The 22,875-nt window shown below is 37.1% G+C and overlaps 1 protein-coding gene across 2 annotated transcripts in view; it reads left to right on the top strand.

The window, feature by feature from the left end:
- The first annotated feature begins 4,852 nt into the window (after positions 1-4,852).
- Positions 4,853-22,875, top strand: part of LOC150083622 (ADP-ribosylation factor-like protein 3) — an 85,260-nt gene continuing 67,237 nt past the window's right edge. Inside the window, exon 1 of one of the 2 annotated variants that reach the window (XM_090377390.1) lies at positions 4,853-4,949. In XM_090377390.1, the coding sequence (XP_090233516.1) occupies positions 4,947-4,949 (3 nt within the window). In that variant the 5' untranslated portion in view covers positions 4,853-4,946. Of the gene's footprint in view, positions 4,950-4,998; positions 5,119-22,875 lie in introns of those variants that run through there. The other variant, XM_090377389.1, reaches the window with a different exon arrangement.

Here is a 22,875-nt window from a genome sequence, read left to right as displayed (position 1 = left end):
TGTACACAACTGGTTTTCTTCGTTTCAATACTTGAGATATAGTAAAAATCTCACGCGTCCAATTTCCCCAGAATCCTTTGCGGAAAAGATTCGAACCTGTACTTAGAACGACACGATCCCCCACTTTAAATTTAGGAATCTGTTCTTTGGTTTTTTCCAAGTACAATTTCCTGTAGACGTCTTCTTCATTATGCAAAGTGACATCGGCTGGAGGCATTCCTATAGCTCGATGTGGCGTTCGATTATAAGTAGCTACAATGTCGTGAAGAACATGCACATATTTCTTACTTTCAGAATAAGTTATCCATTTAAATATTTTTTCTTTCAGAGTTCGAATAAAACGTTCAGCGATTGCAGCCTTTTTCTCTGATCTAGTAGTATAAAAATTAATGTTGAGAGACTTAAATAGGGCCCTCACATCTTTGTTTAAAAACTCTTTGCCCTGATCGCTGCTAAGACTGAATGGCGTTTCTTCCTTGAAAATTGATTTGAATGCTTTTACCATCTGCTTCGATGTTTTATTTCTAAGTGTTCTCACCCAGGCGTATCTAGAAAAAGCGTCTATACAGACGAGTAAATAGCACACTCCACCATTAGCATCTGACAGATTGGAAACGTCTGCTAAGTCACACTGAAATGTATGGTGTAGACCAGGAACTATTATTTGGTTTCTAGGAAAATTAACTCTTTGAGGTTTGTGTCTGACATAAGCAGGTTGAGATGACAAATACTCTTTCACGATACGTCTGGGTAATTTTGTATGTTTTTGTAATGCATTAACACCACTAAAACATCCAACGACCCGCGGATCGTTGTAATCTTCTAACATTTCTTTTTTTTTTTTCCAGATGGACTTCTACGAAAAACCAAGAGCACTTATGACACGACCCATGTTTCTTTGCGTCTTATATGGGCTTGGATGCTAATGGTTAAAGATGGGGTAAAACTAGCGATGACCCCACTATCTTGTAATTTTTTTTTTATTATTTATCAATAAAACATATCTATTTGAAAAATATTGTCTGTCTTTTTTTCTTAGAAAGTAGAAATTAAGTTTTATTTCGAATATAGATTTTAAAAAAAAAATTCAAAGTTGTGGAAAGAATCTGAAGATGGCACCACCATATCACGAAGAAGGTAAATAAATATATATACACATCAATACATTTTACTTTTCAGGTTTTTTTTTTTTCCAAGATAGACTCTAAACATCAGGATACAAATTCAACTTGAAGATCATCATAAATAGTTATGGGTAAAAATATATACATATAAAAATTTAACCATCAAAAAAACACATAACATAACATTAAACATATAAAAATACTTAATTTTTCAGCTTTTCAACTTGCAGAATGGATCGGTAGATGGCGACACAGTTTCTTGGATGTTTCTACTGTTATGATAGCCTCAGTACTTTTTGGCAAAAAAAAAAATTTAAACATCAAAGCAAACTTAAAAATAAAATCTTTAATTTCAGCTTTCAGAATGACACGCTAGATGGCGACACAGTTTCTTGGTAGTTACGATGTCGTGGCAAATCTCCGTTCAAGAAGTATTGTGACACCAAGTATCCGTATGTGAGAGAAAAAATATATATTTAAATAAAATCCTTAATTTCAACTTTCAGAATGACACGCTAGATGGCGACACAGTTTCTTGGTTGTTACAATGTCGTGGCAATCTCCGTTCAAGAAGTATGTAGGGAAAAAAAATATATATATATTTAAATAAAATCTTTTAATTGTCAGCTTTTAGATTGCTTCCACAGATGGCGCCACATATTGCAAAGCCACTGAAATATATTTAAACGGCAAAGTCATAGCTGCCTAGGAAAAAAAAAATATATTTAAACACCTTAAATAAAATAAAATCTTTGATTTCAGCTTTCAGAATGACTCGCTAGATGGCGGCACTGTTTCGTGGGCTTCTGTTGTCGTGCTCGAACTTTTGTGACCCCCCATGTGCCCGTATGTCTACAGCGTCCACGTTTTTCCCGCCAAATCCTTTGTCTTGGGAAAGAATGTCTACTGCTCTATTTTCTTGTGTGTGTGTGTGTGCGTGTGTGTGTGTGTGTGTGTGTGTGTGTGTGCGTGCGCGAGCGCAAGAGCTCGGGCTTGTGTGTGTGTGTGCGCGTGCGGGCGCAAACCCACAATCCATTGTGAACACGGTAGCTTGAAAAACAACACGGCAAAAACAGACGATTTCTACGGCATCAAGCGACCAGAAAATCACCAGTAAACTCAGAGTCGAAGTCGGTTTATACCCCCAAACCAATTAGAACATCGGTTCATATCCCCCTCCAATCAGAACAAGGCGAAATACAACTTCCTACGTCACACTCACACCACTCTTAACTATAAGAGCTACATTTACACCTATTCTTACAACTGAAAGGGTAGCCGTGGGGATAAGCACCGGACCACCAGTAGCAACGACATGGGTTCGAGCCTTGGCAAAGGGAAAATAAAATTTATATATTTAATGCGAAAAATAAGTGGCGCCATCTAGCGGGCGAAATAAGAACTAAAATATTTTTTCCTCCGACTCTGCAACTAAGCCTCGGCGCAACAGCTAAGCCTAAACCTCGGCTTGCCTCACCGGCACACGCGCAAAACCTAAACGGCAAAACAAGCGACCGACGCGGCAGCACGCACGAAAATTGACGCCAAAATTCATAGAGCCGTACTCGGCTAGAACCCCAACCTTATACTACTTACAAAGGGTACTAGGAAAGTTTTGCAATACAGCTTTGTTCATTTAATTTTTTCAAAGTAATTTCCTCTACATTCAATACACCTCTCCATTTTCCGAAACCAATCTTTAAACCAGTTCTGCCAAGTTTCACTAGGGAGTAAAGCACACTCGTTGTCCCAAGCCCGTAGAAGGTCCTCATCACTGGAAAACCGCCTCCCTTTTAGCTTCATTTTCACATGCGGGAACAGTGCAAAGTCGCAGGGAGCAAGGTTTGGACTGTAGGGAGGGTGCTCGAGAAGTTTCAGTCCTGTCGTTGTCAAATATTCGGTGCAGGCTTTGGCGCGGTGAACTGGAGCATTATCGTGATGGAGGTACCAGGTGTCCATTCTTGACTTTGGCCACAGGTTCTTCATAGATCCAATGACTTTAGGCAGGCATTGTTCAGTATACCACTTAGCTGTGACTGTCTTCTGCGTGTCCCAAACGACACGTTCCACAATTCCACTCGATTTCAAAAATACAGCTATCATTTTCTTCTTTACAGATCGGGATTTTCTGACAATTATGGGTGTGTCGTCGTCATCAAAGACCCAAACTTTGTTTTGAGCCTTAGTCGGCAGATCGTAATAGTACAGCCAAGTCTCGTCACCTGTCACGATGTTGTTCACATACCGAGATTGTCCCTTATCAAACTTTTTTAACATCTCCCGGCACCAAGTCACACGTCGTGTCATCTGCTCTTCAGTCAGTTGATGCGGCACCCAGAGAGAACAAAGTTTCTTCACGAGCAAATGATCTTGCAGAATCTAACGAATTTCTGGTGCATTTAGGCCCAAAGTATCCTCTATCTGTTGGTAGGTCACTCGCCTGTTTTCGTCAAGCATTTTCCTCACAGCAGTAACGTTTTCCTCCCTGACTGACGTTCGTGGCCTTCCCGGCCTCTCAGAATCCTCCAGAATGAAATTTCCCCTTTGGAATTCTCTATACCACCTGAATATCGTTGTACGATGTGGACAATCATCATCTAGTGCAAGAGTCATTTCTTCTAAGCACTGGTCTATGGTTAAACCACGCACAAAATTATACCGCAAAACTGTCCTTATCTCATTTCGTGACCACAATGCCATCGCAAGCACTTTACACTCTCACTACTAATGAATAACTGAGCCCATCGACTTGGCGCGGCGGCTACTATGCACGTATGAACATGTCTCAACATGCAGCAACAAGCAGCTTCCTGTGATTCATTGTTGCGTCATATTGCAAAACTTTCATAGTACACTTTGTATATAACATGATGTTACTATATCGATGACATGACTACTAGTTCTTTTAACTATTTGTGTAATATGTGTTTATGTTTAATAAATTATGTTTTTTTTTGTTCACTTTTGCCTCCTAGCCGTTCTCTTGCCACACACACTATCCATAGCACTAATAATAGAAAAAGAACCACTATTTGCGCCCGCCCTGGAGTCCAATCACCTGGTCTGACTCCTTAATGGAAATCACAACACAGTCTTTTGTTGCGAGTCTATTCTCCACGCCCCAGAATAGGTCTTGAGGGCACAAGACTTTGTCTTATTATAACGCACTAGTTGATCACATAAAACCCAGGTTTCCTGGAATGGCAATATTAATGATAGAACTTGTCCGGTAACCTTATTTTTTTTACATTAAACATTCAGAGTAGTATGAGTTGATTGTCTTAATTGTTAGGTGATAAAGGTTGTCCGGGAAAGCCTTTGGAACACATTTCCGAAGATAATTAAAAGGGAAATCACGGACACCTTTTTCGACGACCCTGTATTTAGGTAGGTAGAGAATCGTTAGTATGAGTTTAGCCGCTTGTGACAGGAGAGCTTAGTTTTGGGCTATTAAGACCCGTTTGGTCTATGTTCAAACCGTTTACAAAAGACAGAACGTATTTATTTATTGAAACGTTGAAAGGGAAGTGCCTTTCGATTAAATGGAGTCATGTTAGTAAAGGGGTTAGTGTTGGTTTGGATCTTGCTACTTTCCTGGGGATTCTCCAAGCTATGACTTCCCAAATTTCTGGGCAGTCAATATCCGCGTTGTACATTTTTGTAAATAAAGAGAGGTTGTTGTATCAGATTGAAAGAGAATACGATGGTGGCTCCTCTTGGTGGATGTTCTGTCGCATTTGAAAGTTCCTCTAGCGGAGGATTAATTAAACTTGTTGCCTTCGTATTTGTTTTCACATTGCTTAATGGTATCTTCGGGTAATAATGGTAAGTTATTGTGGTGAACGCTTTGTTGATATATGTGTTTGGTGTTTGAATTGTCTTATTTCGAACTGGGCAGAATACTGTGAACGGAACTTTTAAAAGAAAAATGCAAATGCGTATCGACGTTACGATACCCGGTGAAGTAAACGTGATACTTTCATGCAGCAAATCGGTACATATATGCATTACTTAGCCAATTAATGGATACAAATTCAAAGGCTTAGCTTTTCATTTATTTTGAATAAGATCTCAGTAATTTCATTTGGATATTTACGAAATCAGTATCACTGCGTTTAGCATAAAGATACCGAGAGTGAATATCTAAACATATTACATTTTGAAAATATATGTATGTGTGCAAAGTTTACTGAACTAATATAACCCTTAATATTTATAATTGTTTATTGCGGCCGGCATTGAATAGTTTTGGATCCGCTTTGTCCCAGGAAAAATTTAAAGAGTTGCGTTGTAGGTGTAATAATTCTTGAGTGCGTATTTGAAATGGACCAGAATAGTGATTCTAACCAAACATAACATTAAACTGTTAATGAACAACAGCTTAGTAAACTGGGATGGGTGGTTAGTAAACTGGGATGGGTGGTTGAACTTTGTCAGCCCTCACTAAGGCCATTCAGGGGTATGAGGTCCATTTAACCTAGGCCTCAAGCTTAAGAGCACTTCAATCAGTGGCGAAACTGCTCTACCATCTGATTTGGAATGGTTAAAGATCACATATAGGCCGTTTGCAATCTTTGGAGACAGGCATAATTTAGTTTCGCCACAGGCTTCACAAACAATTTTCAGAGAGTATTTTCTTTAATTATTAGTGCATTTGTGCAGAAAAAGTTTTTTAAGAAAATTATGACTATAGACAGCTGGAAGTGGCTGGGCCTCTGGACTTCAGAGGTGGGCTGACACTAATTTCCACCCCCCCCCACCATGCAAAATGTTTTTGGAATTTGAAAATTGTGCACTGTAGTGGTTCATGTAATTTGTGTTTCCTTGTCACACAGATGATTAATTCTTTTTCAAATTAACAAAAGGGTATAAATAAGTTTTATTCGGTTTGGTCAAATAAAAACATATCAGTGCTGCTCTATTATTACTATATATATTTGTATTCATAATTTGAATATAAATTCAGAATATGCCAGTTGTATGGCAAGCCAAGTAAGTGGCAAATAGGAAGTAAATACTACAGCAACAAACAAGAAGACAGAGGGTGGTAATCAATGGGTGCTGCTCTTCGTGGACTAATGTTATTAGTGGAGTCCCACAGGGTTCAGTGTTGGGTCCACTGTTGTTTTGTGTATTTATCAATGATATTGATGAAGGTATATCAGGCTTAATGTTGAAGTTTGCAGATGATACAAAGGTCGGCAGGGTTGTTAATGGCAGTGTGCTACTGCAACAGGATCTAGATAATTTGGGCAGATGGGCTAAGAAGTGGCAACTGAAGTTTAACCTTGACAAATGCAAAGCTGCATATGGGTAGAAATAACCTCAGAGAAAAGTACCAACTGTGTGATACTACACTTAAGGTGGTAGAAAATGAAAAAGACCTGGGAGTAATTGTGCAGGCAGATATGAAGTTTTCTGAGCAATGTAGACAGGCTGCTAGGGCTGGTCATGGGGTTTTGTCAATGATATATAGGAATTTTGCTAGTAAGGAAAAGGAGGTGATTATCCCTCTGTATAAGGGAATGGTCAGGCCACGCCTTGAGTACTGCATACAGGTCTGGGGGCCTCATTTTAGGAAGGATGTAGATTTACTTGAGCTTGTACAGAGAAGGGCAACAAGATTGGTGAGGGGAATGAAGGGATCCTCTTACCAAGAGAGGCTTAAGTTCTGGAAATTGCAGTGGCTGGAGACTAGGCACCTGTGCGGTGATCTGATTGAGGTGTATAAGGCCTTGAATGGGTTGAGCACGCTGAATTCTGATGGGATCCTTCTACTTGTTCAGATTACGAACCTAAGGAGGCCTGAATTCAAATTAAGAAAAGACAGATGTAGAATAGATGTGCGGAAATTTGCCTTTAGCCAGCGGGTGGAACAAACTTCCATCTGTCGTTGTGGAAGTTGATAGGTTGAATAAATGTAAGGAGGAACTGGACAGGCATTTGGAGGGAATGGTGTGTTTTTTTTTTTTGGCTGATGCTGCATAAGCTCATACACATGCTTTCTTGCATCACATGCCACTACTACTACTACAAAGAAATGAGGGGAATAAATCGAGATAGGGGTATTGTGGAAGGAATATGTTCCTAAATGTTTATTGCAGAAAGAATGCCAATTAATGGTACCATGTCCATATTACACGAAAAATCACCATAAACAAAAATGAAAATCAACCACAACAAAGTGAAATAAAATTTGACTGCTTTGTCCTATCTCATTGGAAGGCCAATAATGGCTGGGGAATCGCTGCATTTCGAACAATAACGAAATCAGTGCATCACTGACCTGACTGATACATCAACCCACCAATGCAATAATTTGAATAACGGTGGTCCTTGCAGTGAAAAATTGTACTAGAATAGATTAGAACAACAAACTGCCACAAAGAATAATAATTTAATAAGAGTAAATCCAAAAGAAATTGAAATATTGACAGATGGTAGTAAGAGTGACACATTAGCATCTGCACTCACTACTAACCAAGTAACATAGAAATAAACTAACTAAATACATAGCAAAAAATAACAACAGAAAGAAAAAAAGGAAATCAGTATAGCAAACATTTGACTTCAAAGCATTACGTGCCGCATGTTGTCGAAACATAATTCGGTTATGTTTCGACAACATGTGGCAAATGGTTTTAAAATAAGTTTCCCTATTTGGGAGACCCTAGTGTCAAAATGGATACGTGGAGATGTGTTTTTGTGAAGGATGGCTCCTTGAACGTCAGTTCATCTCTGCCTCGTATCGCTGTGAAGAACAGTATCACTACAAATGGGCCAGATATGTGTGTGTGTGTGTGATGGAGGTTTGTGTGAATTATGTGTGTTCTGTTCTCACCACTTAGCTACCCAGAAGCATCAGTCACCTGGACAGATGATTCTAGGTACTCATCCTCACCACAGGAAGGTGGGCCAGTCCCAATAGTGCTTGTGATGTCTCAATTTGAGACTCTGACCTACCTGATATTGCCAAAAGGTGGGCCATATTCCTCTGGGGCCCCACTCCAGAGGGAAAAAAAAGAGAGGTCAGAACTTCAAAACGGTTAGAGTTAGCACCGTGAAAATTTGGGTATCTCATTTAAGGTATGGGGAAGCGATTTGTAGAAGAAAAAAATTAGTTCAAATTTTTGCCACCAGGGGAAAACGGCTCTGCACATATGTAGAGGTTGTCATTTACTTCAAAACTTCAAGCTTACTCAAATGACATCCTGTTAGATAAAAGCAGAAAACCCAATGCCACCGTCAATAACCATTATGGCTCGTACATAAAAGGAACGTGCTCTTTTAGTAAAACTTCTACCAGAATAATAGTAATGCTAATGCAGCATTATGTGAATATCAGAAACTTAAAGGTTCACGTAAAAGAACTTTGACGTCAGTGAGGCTTCAAAAACGAATAAAGAAATTTGAAGCAACTGACCGGAGAGTTAGGCGAGGGACCAGATGACCACATATCAGAACGTAGGTAGTGGATGAGGTGGCGGTTGCAATGGTCACAGTGCAAAACACTACCAGTCAGTAGTGCCTGACAGAGGTGTCAAGAGACTTGAACTTTCCTCGGCGTACTGTACGCAAAGTGCTTCAAATAATTTTACGCTAGTTCCCGTGCAAGAACTAAAGTCTTGTGATCAGTAACAACGAATAGATTTTATTTTTTTATTATTATTATTTATTTATTATACTTATTTCTGGCCCTTCTACAGTGGTACTGTTCTTCACAGAGATATGAGGCAAAGATGAACTGACGTTCATCTCTGCCTCAGAGACGTTCTATGTGCCGCCCATTACAAAAACACATGTACGCAAAGTGCTTCAAGTAATTTTACGCTAGTTCCTGTACAAGATTCATGTAGTGCAAGAACTAAAGTCTTGTGATCAGTAACAACGAATAGATTTTATTTTATTTATTTTTTTATTATTATTATTATTTATTTATTTTTTTATTTTTTATTTATTTATATATTTTATTATTATTATTATTTCTTTATTCTTTATTTTTATTTATTTTTTTATTTTTTATTTATTTATATATTTTATTATTATTATTATTTCTTTATTCTTTATTTTTATTTATTTTTTTATTTTTTATTTATTTATATATTTTATTATTATTATTATTTCTTTATTCTTTATTTTTATTTATTTTTTTATTTTTTATTTATTTATATATTTTATTATTATTATTATTTCTTTATTCTTTATTTTTATTTATTTTTTTTATTTTTTATTTATTTATATATTTTATTATTATTATTATTTCTTTATTTTTATTTATTTTTTTTTCATTTTTTAACACCACGGGAAATCCATTTTTTTTTTCTTTCCTTTGGAGTGGGACCCCCATGAGGAATCTGGCCCATCTTTTGCCAACATCAGGTGGGCCGAGTCTCGAATTGAGACAGTGCGAGCTCCATTGAGATTGGTCCACCTTCCCGTGGTGTGGACGAGTACCCAGAATCATCTTTCTAGGTGACTGATGATTCTGGGTAGCCAAGCGGTCAGACACAACAACAGAACACACACATAATACACACAAACATACACTACTTATTTCTGGCCCTTCTACAGTGGTACTGTTCTTCACAGAGATATGAGGCGGAAATGAACTGATATTCTAGGTGTCGCCCATTACAAAAACACGTCCACACGTACGCAAAATGCTTCAAATAATTTTACGCTAGTTCCTGTACAAGATTCATGTAGTGCAAGAACTAAAGTCTTGTGATCAGTAACAACGAATAGATTTTGCTCTGCAATTTCTGGCTCGTATGAAACTTGACGATACATGGGCTTGAATGATCTTGTGGTCTGATGAGGCACATTTCACTCTTCGTGAGCTATAAATGCATAAAACTGCAAATATGGGGAGCTTCTTTTCCATCTGCTATGCATTAAAGACCACTACAAAGTCCATATGTCACACATATGGATTCACAGCAGAGTTTATAATTGGACCATTTTTCTTTGAAGAGTTTACACCTCATGACTCCGTAAGGTATAGTACAGTAACTAGTGCGTGGTACTGTGCTCTTCTAAGAAATTACATTATTCCCACTCTGCAAGAAAGGCAATGCTTGGAGACCGTAGTGTTCGTGCAAGATGGTGCCCCCTCCCCACTTTTCTAGAGACTCCGCAGTTCTGGCCAGCCCGATCAGCAGATCTCAATCCCCCGTGATTTCTGGCTATGGGGGATACCTGAAAGACAGAGTTTACCGTGGAGGCATACAGATGCCTTCGATTTTAAAGCAAGCATTAAACAGCATGTAGCCAACGTCCCCAATGAAATGTTACACAAAACTGTGTTGCATTCAGTCCTCCATTTTCAGAATGTCGTCTCAAGTGAAGGAAAGCACATAGAACAATTCTGTAGATTTCTAAGTTCTGATATTAAAATCCAATTCTAAGTTAAGTATTCCATCTCATGTTTACAGTACCAATATCTCCCCTGGTGGCAGAAATTTTAACTATATTTTTTCCTTCTACAAATCGCATACCCATTAAATGACGTACCCACCAATTTTCACAGCACTATCTCTAACCATTTTGACATTAGCATCTCCTAAATAGGGAAACTTATTTTATAACCACCCAATATATGGTGCAAACATTTGGCTTCAAAACATTAAGTGCCACATGTTGTCGAAACATAATTTGAATATAAATTAAGAATATGCCAGTTGTGTGGCAAGCCAAGTAAGTGGCGAATAGGAATTAAGTACTACAGGAACAAATGAAAAAGGGGAGTGGTTTTTTCTTTCCTTTATTGCTCATTTAGAGTTTATATTTATATATTTCATACATATATTTCATAAATTCTGTTTTACATGAAACATTATCGATTTTATCACAGGATAAAAGGAGCCACCCTCATATTGCCTTCATGGATAGTACAGTTGGTAGAATTGCCTTCTTCCCCACACCAGGTAGAAAATGGTTGAGTTCAAGTCCTGTCAATGATAGAAGGAATTTTTATGGGCTCTTTTTCATAATGTGGCTGAGTTAGTTTGTCTGAGGTGATGGGCACATGGTTTTTTCTCCTGTAAACTCAGGTTTTTCTAGAAAACAGGAAATCGACCACAGAACATCCAATTTTTACAGACGGTATACACAGAGCAACATGGACTTAGCCACTGCCTGCTCCTAAAACTCTACTGCAGCAACAACCATCCAGATATTAAGTAAAAATAAAAATATATTTACAAAAAGAAGTTTGGTTGTCTGCACGTTTTTTTACCAAAATGCCCTTAATAATTATTCCCAGAAGTTGCACCATGGTGTTCAGGTAACATTGATTCTTTAGAACTTCACATTTTAACACCAACCCATGCACAGAACTAGTGAGAGAGAATTCTAAGTTATAGTTAAACCTGTAATTACATCCATAATTTCATGTTTTTCTTTCAAAACAGGTCAAACAGGTCTTTGTGTGTGTGTGTGTGTGTGTGTGTGTGCACGCACGCACGCGCACCAATGAGCCAAAACATCATGACCAACAAGTCGTGAACTACGCCGTGTGTGCAGGTCGGGACACGGTATAAAAAACACCTGATACTGAGCTCCGTTAATCAGTGTTACTTTTGTTGTTCAGGTAGGAAAGGCAGTGGACTTAAGCGAGTTTAACAAAGACCAAATTGTAATGCCAGATGACTGAGTCAGAGCATATCCAAAACTGCACAGCTTGTGGGATGCTTATGGTCAGCCGTGGTTAGTACTTTCCAAAAGTGGTCCGAGGAGGGGGAACCCATGAACCGGCGGTGAGGTGTTGGACAACCACTGCTCATTGATGCTTGAGGTGAGCAAAGGCTTTCCCAGATGGTATGTGGCAACAGAAGGGCAACTGTGATGCAACTTGTCGATAATTGGAATGCTGGTGATGGGAGTAATGTCACAACACACATTATATTGAACCCTGCTAAAAATGGGACTGCGTAGCTGCAGGCCGCTCAGAGTGCCCATGCTAACCACAGTTCACCGGCGACTGCACCTACAATGGGCAAGCGAGCATCAAAATTGGACCCTGTGTGATTGGAAGAAGGTTGTCTGGTTCAATGAATCACGTTTCCTGTTGCACCATGTGAACAGCCGGTTACGTGTGCGTCGTTTACCTGGGGAAGTGATGGTGCCTGGATGCACTATGGGACGAAAAAAAACAAGCCGGTGGTAGCGGTGTCATGCTTTGGGCAATGTTCTACTGGGATATCCTGGGTCCAGTCATCCATGTGCCGGGCACTCTGACATCTACCACCTACCTAAACACCCTTTCGTGGCAATGGTCTTCCCCTCTGGTGGTGCCGTCTTTCAGCAGGATAATGTGCCGTGCCACACTGCCCAGATTGTTCGAGACTGGTTTGCAGAACACGAGGAAGACTTCCAGGTATTGCCCTGGCCTCCAAATTCCCCAGACATCAATTCCATCGAGCATCTGTGGGTTGTGTTGGAACAGAAACTCCAATCTGTGGCGTCTCAACCACAGACCTTACAGGAGTTAAAGGATCTGCTGGTTACATGTTGGTACCATATACCACAGAACACATTTAGAAATCTTGTAGTGTCCATTCCTCACTGGGTATGAGCTGTTTTGGCTGCACGTGGAGGACCTACATCATATTAGGTAAGGTGGTCATAATGCTTTGGCTCATTGGTGTATATATATATATATATATATATATATGTACACACCAATGTTTACATTTTAGAAATACCCGTCTTATATACATTTTATAAATTTTGCATAAACTCTTATAGCTCTTTCCAGTTTTATATGACTTGTAATTTCATTGCATCTTTATCTTTTTATAAATATATAAAATAATTTATATGTATAATAAAATATATATAAAAAAATAAATAAATATATAAAATATAAAATAATATATATAAAATAATTTATGTGATATATATCCATTTATCGCATAAATTACCTTTTGACCGTGTTAAACAGGCAGATGATATCAGAAACTGATAGTTGGGTTAATTGAAAGGGTTAGCCCTCAATAAAGTCCCTTTCAATGTGTCCCATGACCTATAATTGACTTGATATATATTATTATTATGTTTATTAATTGTTTTATTTTTACTTTGACTAATGATCATCCTTTACTAGGTTTGGCCTCGTGGACCTGTTATGGCTATTATAGGGTTAAGTAGCTACCAGCTTATCCAATACGAAATATATTTATTCTATATCTTACCTATTTTACTAATTGTACTTAAACTATACAAAAAATATATAATAAGACTGATGTAATGTTCTATCTAGATATGTATAAATGGCATTAATCAGTTCTTGTTTAGTTTACTTTACATAAGATATTTATTAATTTTCTATATTTTTTATATATATATAGCTAGATATGTGTTTATCTATATGCATAGCTCAACTCCAAACTCAGAAAATTTACTTTTCCTGTGCTTGTTTCTTCCTTTTTACTTCTGTTCTTTGGAACAACCTTCCTTCATATATATCATCTGAAAATTAATCTTCAGAAATTCAAGTCTATTATCAACAAGTAGCTTCTTCTGTCTTAATGTTCTACTCGTGTATGGCACTGGAGTATTGTAGGTTCACAAATACTGTAAATGGGTACCAGAGAACCCATTTACAGCATTAAAATATATCCCTATATTTATTTTCCCTTCTAAAATTATTGCCATATGTTCCTGCATGTAAGTTGGCCTTTGAAGTACTAAAACATCCTCTAAAATTTTAAGGTAGACTTAAACACAGGATGTATAAAATCCCAAGCTTGAATTAAAGACATGCTTAGTGTTAGAAAGACATAAATTGATGTACATGCTTACTGCTTTCTTTACAGTTTACTTTGCAACATAAAAATGTCACAGTATAAACTTCTAACAGAAAGAAAGAAAAAATTGAATTAAAATTTAGATAGTAGATCATAGGGTAGATTGTACTCTAGTGCCACTACATGAGATTCAAACAATGACTGACTGTAAACAAAGATTCACTTACATGATGAATGATTAAGCATGAACTTTCAAGGCAGTAAATATAAGTCAATGTATGTGTTGAGTTGACTTGTATACTGAAATACACGTGATCTTGAATTTACTATAAATAAAATAGAATTTGTGTTTTTTCTTTACAGTCCACCCGTAGTTATTTCTGCCCTTTAAAGTATTAGCATTTTCCACCAGAGGAGTGGTGTAACACTCATGAGAATGCATATATTTTTCACATTGTTTGATAGACTTACAGTAATAAAAGGCATTTGTTTTCTGTATTCAGAAAATATTACCACTAATGGCAACCACATATCTTGAGATGAAGAGTGTGCACTGCTTGCAAAATTGTTCTATGAGAATGGAAGTAGTGGGTCACAGGTGTTGAAAGAGTACATCTTATATCATATAAGCTCTGTTTTTTTATATTATTTATTTATTGTTCCTGCAGTCCCTGCCAAATTCAAGCAACCCCGCTGTATATATTGCCGCCTCCGTAGCCAGGTGGGAAGGAGCAGCAGTGTGTAGCACACGCTTCTTGATTAGACCGGGGTTCAAGCCCGTCACCACCAAATACGGAGGATGCGGAAAGGTCAGGGAATGACCACCGCATATTCCCGGAGCAATATGGCCTTAGTTGCTAATGCTCCTAAAAACCAAAATAACAACAACAACAACCACTGTATATTACAGTGTTACAAATACAATCCACAGTGTCATACAGAAAAGTGAGATACATCGATTCAAATTAGGCAACAATGCCCAAGGTCCATCTGCACAGAAACTTCCAAGTTGTCTTTCGCTCTGAAACGATTTGGGCATCATTGCCCACTCTCGCACAGGGTAAGCTCCCACCTATAATTAAAACAGCACTGCTCATCCTTCACCTACCCTGCTGAAATATTGAAATTCATTCTAATGATCAACCAGCGTGGTTGTTTTCCACTCAGCCACAAGACCTCATTACACAGTGCAGCAATTAATTTCCTTGCTCCTCAATTTTTAACACGATTAACCATCTTCAGAATACCTGGATGGCAAACTCTTTGAGAGATTTGAAATCTGCCCGTGTTCCTACCCGAAGTTGTTCACATTCAGAATTCGACACATGTAGATTCGGCAACCCTGCTATTAATTCCTCCCCAAGATCAGAGTACTCATAACAGTTATATATGTCCCCAAGTTTCATCTTTCCCACAGATGCAAGCAGAATGGTCTACAACACCTAACTCATATAACTTTGCAAAATATGAACCACATCCTGTCAAGAAGAAGGTGGCATGTAAATTTGGACTAAACCATCTGGACCAAGATTTGCTATTAATATTTACACACAGAAGGGATTTATTTGTAATGCAATCCTTGTTACTATCGTTCCATCTCTCCTGCCATTGACCAGCCAAGAGAGCCCAGATACAATTCTTCTCTGCTTTGTATGCACCAGTGCAATTAATTGATAGAAGTTTGTCTTTCAATTGATTGTCTTGAAAACTAAATGTAGGTCTAGAGCAGCAGTTCCCAACATTTTTTGACTCACGAACCCCTTTCAACATAATATTTTTTATCGCAAACCCCTTTCAACACAATATTTTTAATGCAAACCACTAAGCCTGTATTCTCTGAAATCATATAATATTTCTGAATTTTTATTATAAAATATATCCAGTACTACGTTTCTATAAGCAACCTTGTGTAATAATCAAAATTATTATTAAGTATTATTTATACTTTGTAAAGCAGTTATTAATAAGAACAAACTAGATTTCGAACAGGCTAAGAGTAGAACACTTGCTTCTTGTCCAAATAGTAGCCTAGCATTCTGGTCTCTTGCCAAAGCTAATGGCCGCAATTTTTTACCCATCTCTGTTCCCGCCACTGTCAAAACCAGATGGTTCTGTTGCCACATCAGCCAAAGACAAAGCTGACTTACTAGCATCCTATTTTTCTTCCATCTCGTGTATTGATGATCTTGGTAAATCACCTCAAACCTTTCCCAGTATACTCCATTCAAGGCCTCCTGTGGTTTTCCGTCAACAGGAAGTCAGAAGGAATTTTATGAATCTGATGCTAAGAAAGCACCAGGTCCCGATGGTATTTCTCCACTTGTTCTCAAAACCTGTGCCTGCCCCTGAACTTAATCCTGTTTTGTGTTGTCTTGTTTCATTTTCTTCTGCTTGGAAGTTTGCTCAAATCCAGCCAGTTCTTAAAAATAGTGACAAATCCCTTCTACTCTTTCCAAAGTAATGGAGAAATCAATTAACTGCCAACTCTTAAACTATCTGGAAATCTTTCATCTGATCAATGATTGCCAGTATGGATTCCATCAGTGTCGATCTGTTGGTGATAGTATTGCTTATGTTACCCATCTATGTACAAATTCAATGGAAACGTTTGGTGAAACTCAAGCCATTGCTCTTGACATTTCAAAGGCTTTCGATCGTGTTTGGCGTAAAGGTCTTCTAAATAAGCTTCCATCCTATGATTTGCCAGCTGTTCTTTGTAATTGGATATCCAGTTTTCTCTCTGACTGCTCACTGTGGGTGATGGTAGATGGCTTTCTGTTTTCTAACTTCTCCACTAATGCTGATGTTCCCCAACGTTCAGTTCTTTCTCCCACTCTTTTCCTCTTGTCTATTAATGACCTTCCATTGACTGGAAATCCTATCTTTTGTCGATTTTGCTGACGATAGCACATTGCTTTCTACCATCCAGTTTGAGAAATCCTGCCCTGCTGAAATAGCTTCAACTTTTCGAGTATCCACTGCCAATTCTTAAATGCCAATTTCAAGGTAATTAATTCAACAGTGGGCAACGAAAATTTAATTCCAATTCTTTCAAAACTCAGTACTATCTTATATCTTGCAAAAAGGATTCCTATGCTTATCTTCGATTATGCTCTGATTTCTAGACAAGATCTTGGGGATTACCCTGACTTCTAATCTCTCTTGTCATAAAACATATTGCTTCCTCTGCATCCAAAAAAACTATGTTTTTTTGCTCTCTACGTTACTTCTCTTCCAAACAGTTGTTGACTCTGTAGAAATCACAAATCTGCCCTACCATGAAATATTGTTCCCACCTCTGGGGCGGTGCCCCCAAAACCTCTCTCAGGCTTCTAGATTCCATTCAGAAGAGGCAGTTAGGTTAATTAACTCCTCTCTAACAGAGTATCTCCATTCGCTGTCTCATAGTTGTACTGTTTCTGCTGCATGCCTTTTCTACAGATACTTCCCTGGGCACTGTTCTTCTGAATCGACTTATATAATTTCCCGCTCTCTCGTTCAAAGCAGTCCGAACATGTGCCGCCGCAACCAGTGAACATCCTTTTACTGTCCAAGTTCAATCCCGCAGAACCAACGTTTCTTCTTCCTCATTTATTCATTCAACTTCTGTTTTCTTGAACAACCTTCCTTCACACGTATTTCCTGAAAATTATCTTCTTTCATCTTTTCAACCTATGCATGGTACTAAGTACCTTAGGTTCTAAAAAAAAGTACCCATGCATAACAATGATCCTTGAGAATGAAAAAAAATTAGTATGGAAAACATATTTATTTAAAAAAGGTTGTTTATGCATGGATAATGCACTTCCATCATTTCTACTACCCAGGTAGTATGCATACATCTTTCGATTATATCTCATATTGTGAATACCTTCACAACGAGTTGCCGAGGTATTGCACTTCCTTGAATAAGTAACGCTTCAGCTATGGAGAAGACTAATGTTACTTATTCTCAGTGGATACCACCGCCCAGATGGCACCATTTGAAGAATGGTATGGGATAAGATACTCTGTTATCCACATACTGTCCCTATTAGACTTTGGAAAGCAAAAAAGGTGTAGGAAAGTGGTAATAGGAGAGGAAGAGGAAAGGAGCAGTTACTACTCACACACTGAACTCAAACATTCATGAATTCAACAATCTTCCCCATTTAGGGAAGATTGTTGTTACCTATTCATGGTAATGAGGGCCTCATTATCATGAATGGTTTAATCTAAAACTATTTCTTGACTAATTGTGTAAGAATATGAAAAAGGTTTTTTATGCATGGGTAATGCACTTCCATCATTTCTACTACCTAGGTATTATGCATGCATCGGTTGATTATATCTTGCATTACCCATGCATAACCTTTTACATTCTTTTAGAAATTTAGTCAAGAAATATATTTAGATTAAACCATGCACACCATCAAGCATCTCTCATATTGTGGAGTTATACTTCATAATTGGGTTATCACTATTGCAGCAACAGGGTACCTGCCCACCCACCGATGAGTAAGCCAATAAGCTTCGAAACGGTGCCATCTGGGTGGTGGCATCTGCCGAGAATAAGTGACATTTCTCCATTGGTGAAGTATTACTCATTCAAAGCAGTACAATACCTCGGCAACTCGTGAAGTTATTCGCAATACAAGATGTAATCAAATTATGCATGCATACTACCTGGGTAGTAGAAATGATGGAAGTGCATAAACAGCCTTTTTCATACTCTTAGACATTTAGTCAAGAAATAATTTTAGATATTTATTTAACATGATATACTATAAGATAGTAAAGTAATTGTAAGGAATTGTGGGAGATGTGGTTTCTTTCCTTGGCAATTCTTTAATTTAATTTAATTTTATTATTAGTTATATTTTGTAGTTTACAATAATAATTTTGTAGTTTACAATAATCTAAGCAGATGCCATTACAGAATTTTTAGTGCAAACCCCCAGGGGTTTGCGAACCACCGGTTGGGAACCACTGGTCTAGAGGCAGCCATCCAGTCATGAGCTGCAGTGTGTTTGAAACGGTTCTGCAGGCTGCACTTAGGTTCAATAACATTGCATGCTGTATTGCAAACAGCTACCTTTTACAACCTACAGTCTAACTATACATGTATGCCCTACTAGCAGTTGGCAAGAAGATACAGTCATAGAATAAATTCCTTTTATTTCCCAGTCCTTCCTTGTTATCCGTGAAATCATTCCAACAAATTTTCAGATCTTATCCACTATGCAAATAATATGAGAAAAGAAGTGTAGCTACCTATCAATTAAGATCCCTAAGTATTTTATTGTTTTCACAGACTGGAGCAGTCTATGTAGTTTGCACCATTGATGTAGTTCTGACAGAATCAAGTTTGAATGTTCTTCCAATTGCACTCATCAATCACCTTTCATTAACAGAATCAGGTCATTGGCATAAGCTACCATGGAGATGTGATTATAGTTTCATTTCAGCCATTCATTGAGCATCAGGTTTCATAGAGGTGGGACAAAGACAGATCCCTGAGGGCAATCTCTTACTGCATTCCTTGTAATCATTGCACAAGAAGACTTGATAGTTTCTGTTCGTGAAATAGTCCTTTATGACAGAATTTAATTGCTTTGTACATTTTGCTTGTCATGTAACAAATGTAGGGAGTCCCCAGTATCCGAGTGTTCATTATCCGAGTCCCCCGCAGTTACAAGGATTTAGAATTAAAGGAAGCCCTTGAGAAAATTGACCAAGCACTTGAATATTTTTGTGAGAACGATCCTCTTCATGATTGTGCAGCAAAAGTTAAGCACAAAGTTAAAGACATAACTAAATGCTACAACAATTTTATCTGAAAAAATGCAGCAGAAAAATAAACAACTCTGGTTTCATTCTTTATTCATAAAACTGAAATATAGTGAAACATCAATAAACTTTACTTAACCTTACATTGTTCAATATAATAAAAAATGTCTAATAAAATAATTCTCATTTTTCAGTTCCTTCAATCCATTTTTTACTATGTACAAGTACATAATACACATTATGAAAATTTGGTCCCCGTTTTAAGTGGAATTTTCTGTAACCAATTATCATAGGATAACAAGGATCCCCTTAACACACTGTTGCAATTGATTGTGTCAAATGTCTCAGCAAAATTGATGAAAATGCCCAAATTATATTTAGCCCTGCAGTGTAACTGTATTGATCGTCAAATAAAACGTTACCTTGCACATGATTCATTATTTGCACAACCAGGAGTCTTTCATTATACTTTTTTCCAATTCACTCAATGGAGCAATCAGGCAGTAAGATTCCACTCTGTCCTTTGGTTTCACTGAAAATTTTTTTCACTGAATTTGGCCTGGACAACATAAGTGACACCCCTAAGGTCACTTGTAGATCAGCCATCTCTTACCTTCCATTTCCTTATTTTCCTCCATATAGCCCACAAACAGACTGTTACAACTAAGTTTGATTCTCCTAAGGATGACGGGAAGGTAGAGAGCTGGTCTATCTCATTTACCACCTGTAGTCCATTGCAATTGACAGCTTCTAAAATCTCTCCACTACCCCATGTAGGAGAGCTGGAATTTGAGCCCATACCTATAATTATCTACTTCCCTCTAAACAACATGCAAACCTTTTCAGTATAATTAGTGTAAGGCTGCAGTTTATTTCTGAACTGACAGTACAAACTTACCAAATAAATGTGCCCAAACTCACCATTTACTTTAACATGCACGCGCGCACACACATATGGCTTCAGTCTGCCCTTAATTGATTGGAATCAGAGCCGGCCACAAACTTTGTAGGGGCCCTTTGCAAGGTGAGACAAACCATCTAGGAAGTTCGGACTAAAAAGGGGGTGATTTGAAATTTGAAACCAATGTTTCAAATTTTTATACTTATTACATATTTATTTAATGTAGGAAGAATATAAGAAAATAACATGATATTATGATCAAAATTTAATATACTGATAAATAATAAACAACTGACTAGAAATATCATATGCATTTCCATTACAAATTATAAAAACAAAAATAAGGAAAGAAAAACAATCAGTAATGATCCAAACAAACAGTTATCCAAAAATATCAAATTACTTTTTTCTACACCCGAGATAGAGTTATATTTCATTCATATGCGTGTTTGAAGTAGTGGCTTTTCTAATAGTTAAAAAAAAGTAAGGAAGAGTGCGATAAAAGTTCATTACCTGTCATTATTTCACTCTTACACACTGATTACCATGGTTATGAGTCATTTTTAACCAGTAATCTTCAACTTTGGGAAATAGTAATGTCAAATGGTAGAATTCAAATTATACAGTTTTCGTTAGATTATGCCATGCCATTATAAGTGTCAAATATTTTTTTCAAACTGTTTTAATTATGGGCTTAGAAAAAATATTATATGCAACTCAAGTAAAAAGTGTTTTATTAACTTATACGAATTCGTGAAATAATACATCACTTTTTACTCTTGTTGCGTAAATAACTACAGGGTTATCAAAAATTATTGAAGTGTGCCGCTTCATAGAAATATGACTTGTGCCACTAACTTGATATAAATCCATTATTAATTCAGTATTATAATCATAAAAATGACTGATAATCGTTACAGAAATAAATAAAAGAACCCTTTTAAATATACTCAGTAACCAAAATTGTAAACAATGTAACGTACGGCCAAAGTTGAATGATAAAATTAATTTTTGACATTACTTTGATATATGCTGTCATTTTCTGAAAGTAGTTTGGATCAACTTTAGGAAAACAGAATATAGTTTTATTAACATTTTGGATATAACAATGTGGATAAACAGAATTAGTGTTTAGATGAGTTTATCATGTCTACAATAGTTTGCTTTATTTTTGAACCAATTAACTCAATTAATTCATCTTGTATTCTATGGGAAAAATATGTAACCTTTTTTTTTGCAACCATTGCTTTCTTTTTATTTAATTATTTACGTGGTTTTTTTAAAACTGGATCAAATTTGGAAATCAGTTCCATAAGGCCATAGAAGCGTCCATTACTGGGGTTGAAAAGTTTGTCACTTGTTCCTCTTAATGCTAAATTGTGCTTTGCCAAGTAGATAATTCTCCTGTCTTTTCTTTTATAAGTTCTTCACTTCTCACATATAGTGATGTTTCCTTAATTAAATTTAGTTCCCTTTCGATTAAACTATTCATACATTTGCGATAAACTGGTGACTGTTCATGTCCTTGGATTTAGGTGACACCAATCATTAAATCCTTTGCTAAAAAAAGCAGTTTCTGAATAGGAAAAGAGTTTAAAGGCAAAACACCATATGCTGTCCGAACTTGATGAGTATATTAACTACAGTTTGTTGAATTTCACTATTTGGTAACTGCTTTGTATAATAGTACTTGGAAAATCATCTTCCATTGCTATTTTGTTGGAAATTATCAGATTTTATTTGAACTGGTTCTTTTTTTTTTTTTTTTTTAAATTATTAATGTTCTCATTTTATCGGATATTATATATTTTGGTCTTCTTCCATTGACTGGAAATCCTATCCATAGTTTTGCTGATGATAGCACATTGCATTTCACTTTCCAGTTTGAGAAACCTTGCCCTGCTCAATCAGCTTCAACTTCTTGAATATCTGCTACTAATTCCTTAAATACCGATCTCCTGGGAATTCTCCAGTGTGGCAAAGACAACTTAGTTGATTTCAATCCTTCTAAAACTCAGTCTTGTCTTATATCTTGCAAAACGGATTCTTGTCCTCCCATGCTTATCTTTAGTGACACTCTGATTTCTAGGCAAAATGATATATCTCTTTTGGGGATTACCCTGACTTCTAATGTCTCTTGGCACAAGCATGTTACAAATATTGCTTCCTCTGCATCTAAAAAACTTGGTTTTCTCTTTCACTCTCGGCGTTACTTTTCTTCCAAACTTTGTACACATAGTGTAGTTCACTCTGTACAAATCACAAATCCACCCTACCACAGAATATTGTTCCCAAATCTGGGGCAGTGCCCCCAAAACCTCTCTCAGGCTTC

This window comes from Mastigoproctus giganteus, chromosome 7 (assembly GCF_048544385.1).
Source record: "Mastigoproctus giganteus isolate SK-2022 chromosome 7, ASM4854438v1, whole genome shotgun sequence".
NCBI lineage: Eukaryota > Metazoa > Arthropoda > Arachnida > Uropygi > Thelyphonidae > Mastigoproctus > Mastigoproctus giganteus.
This window is presented reverse-complemented; position numbering and strand designations above follow the sequence as displayed.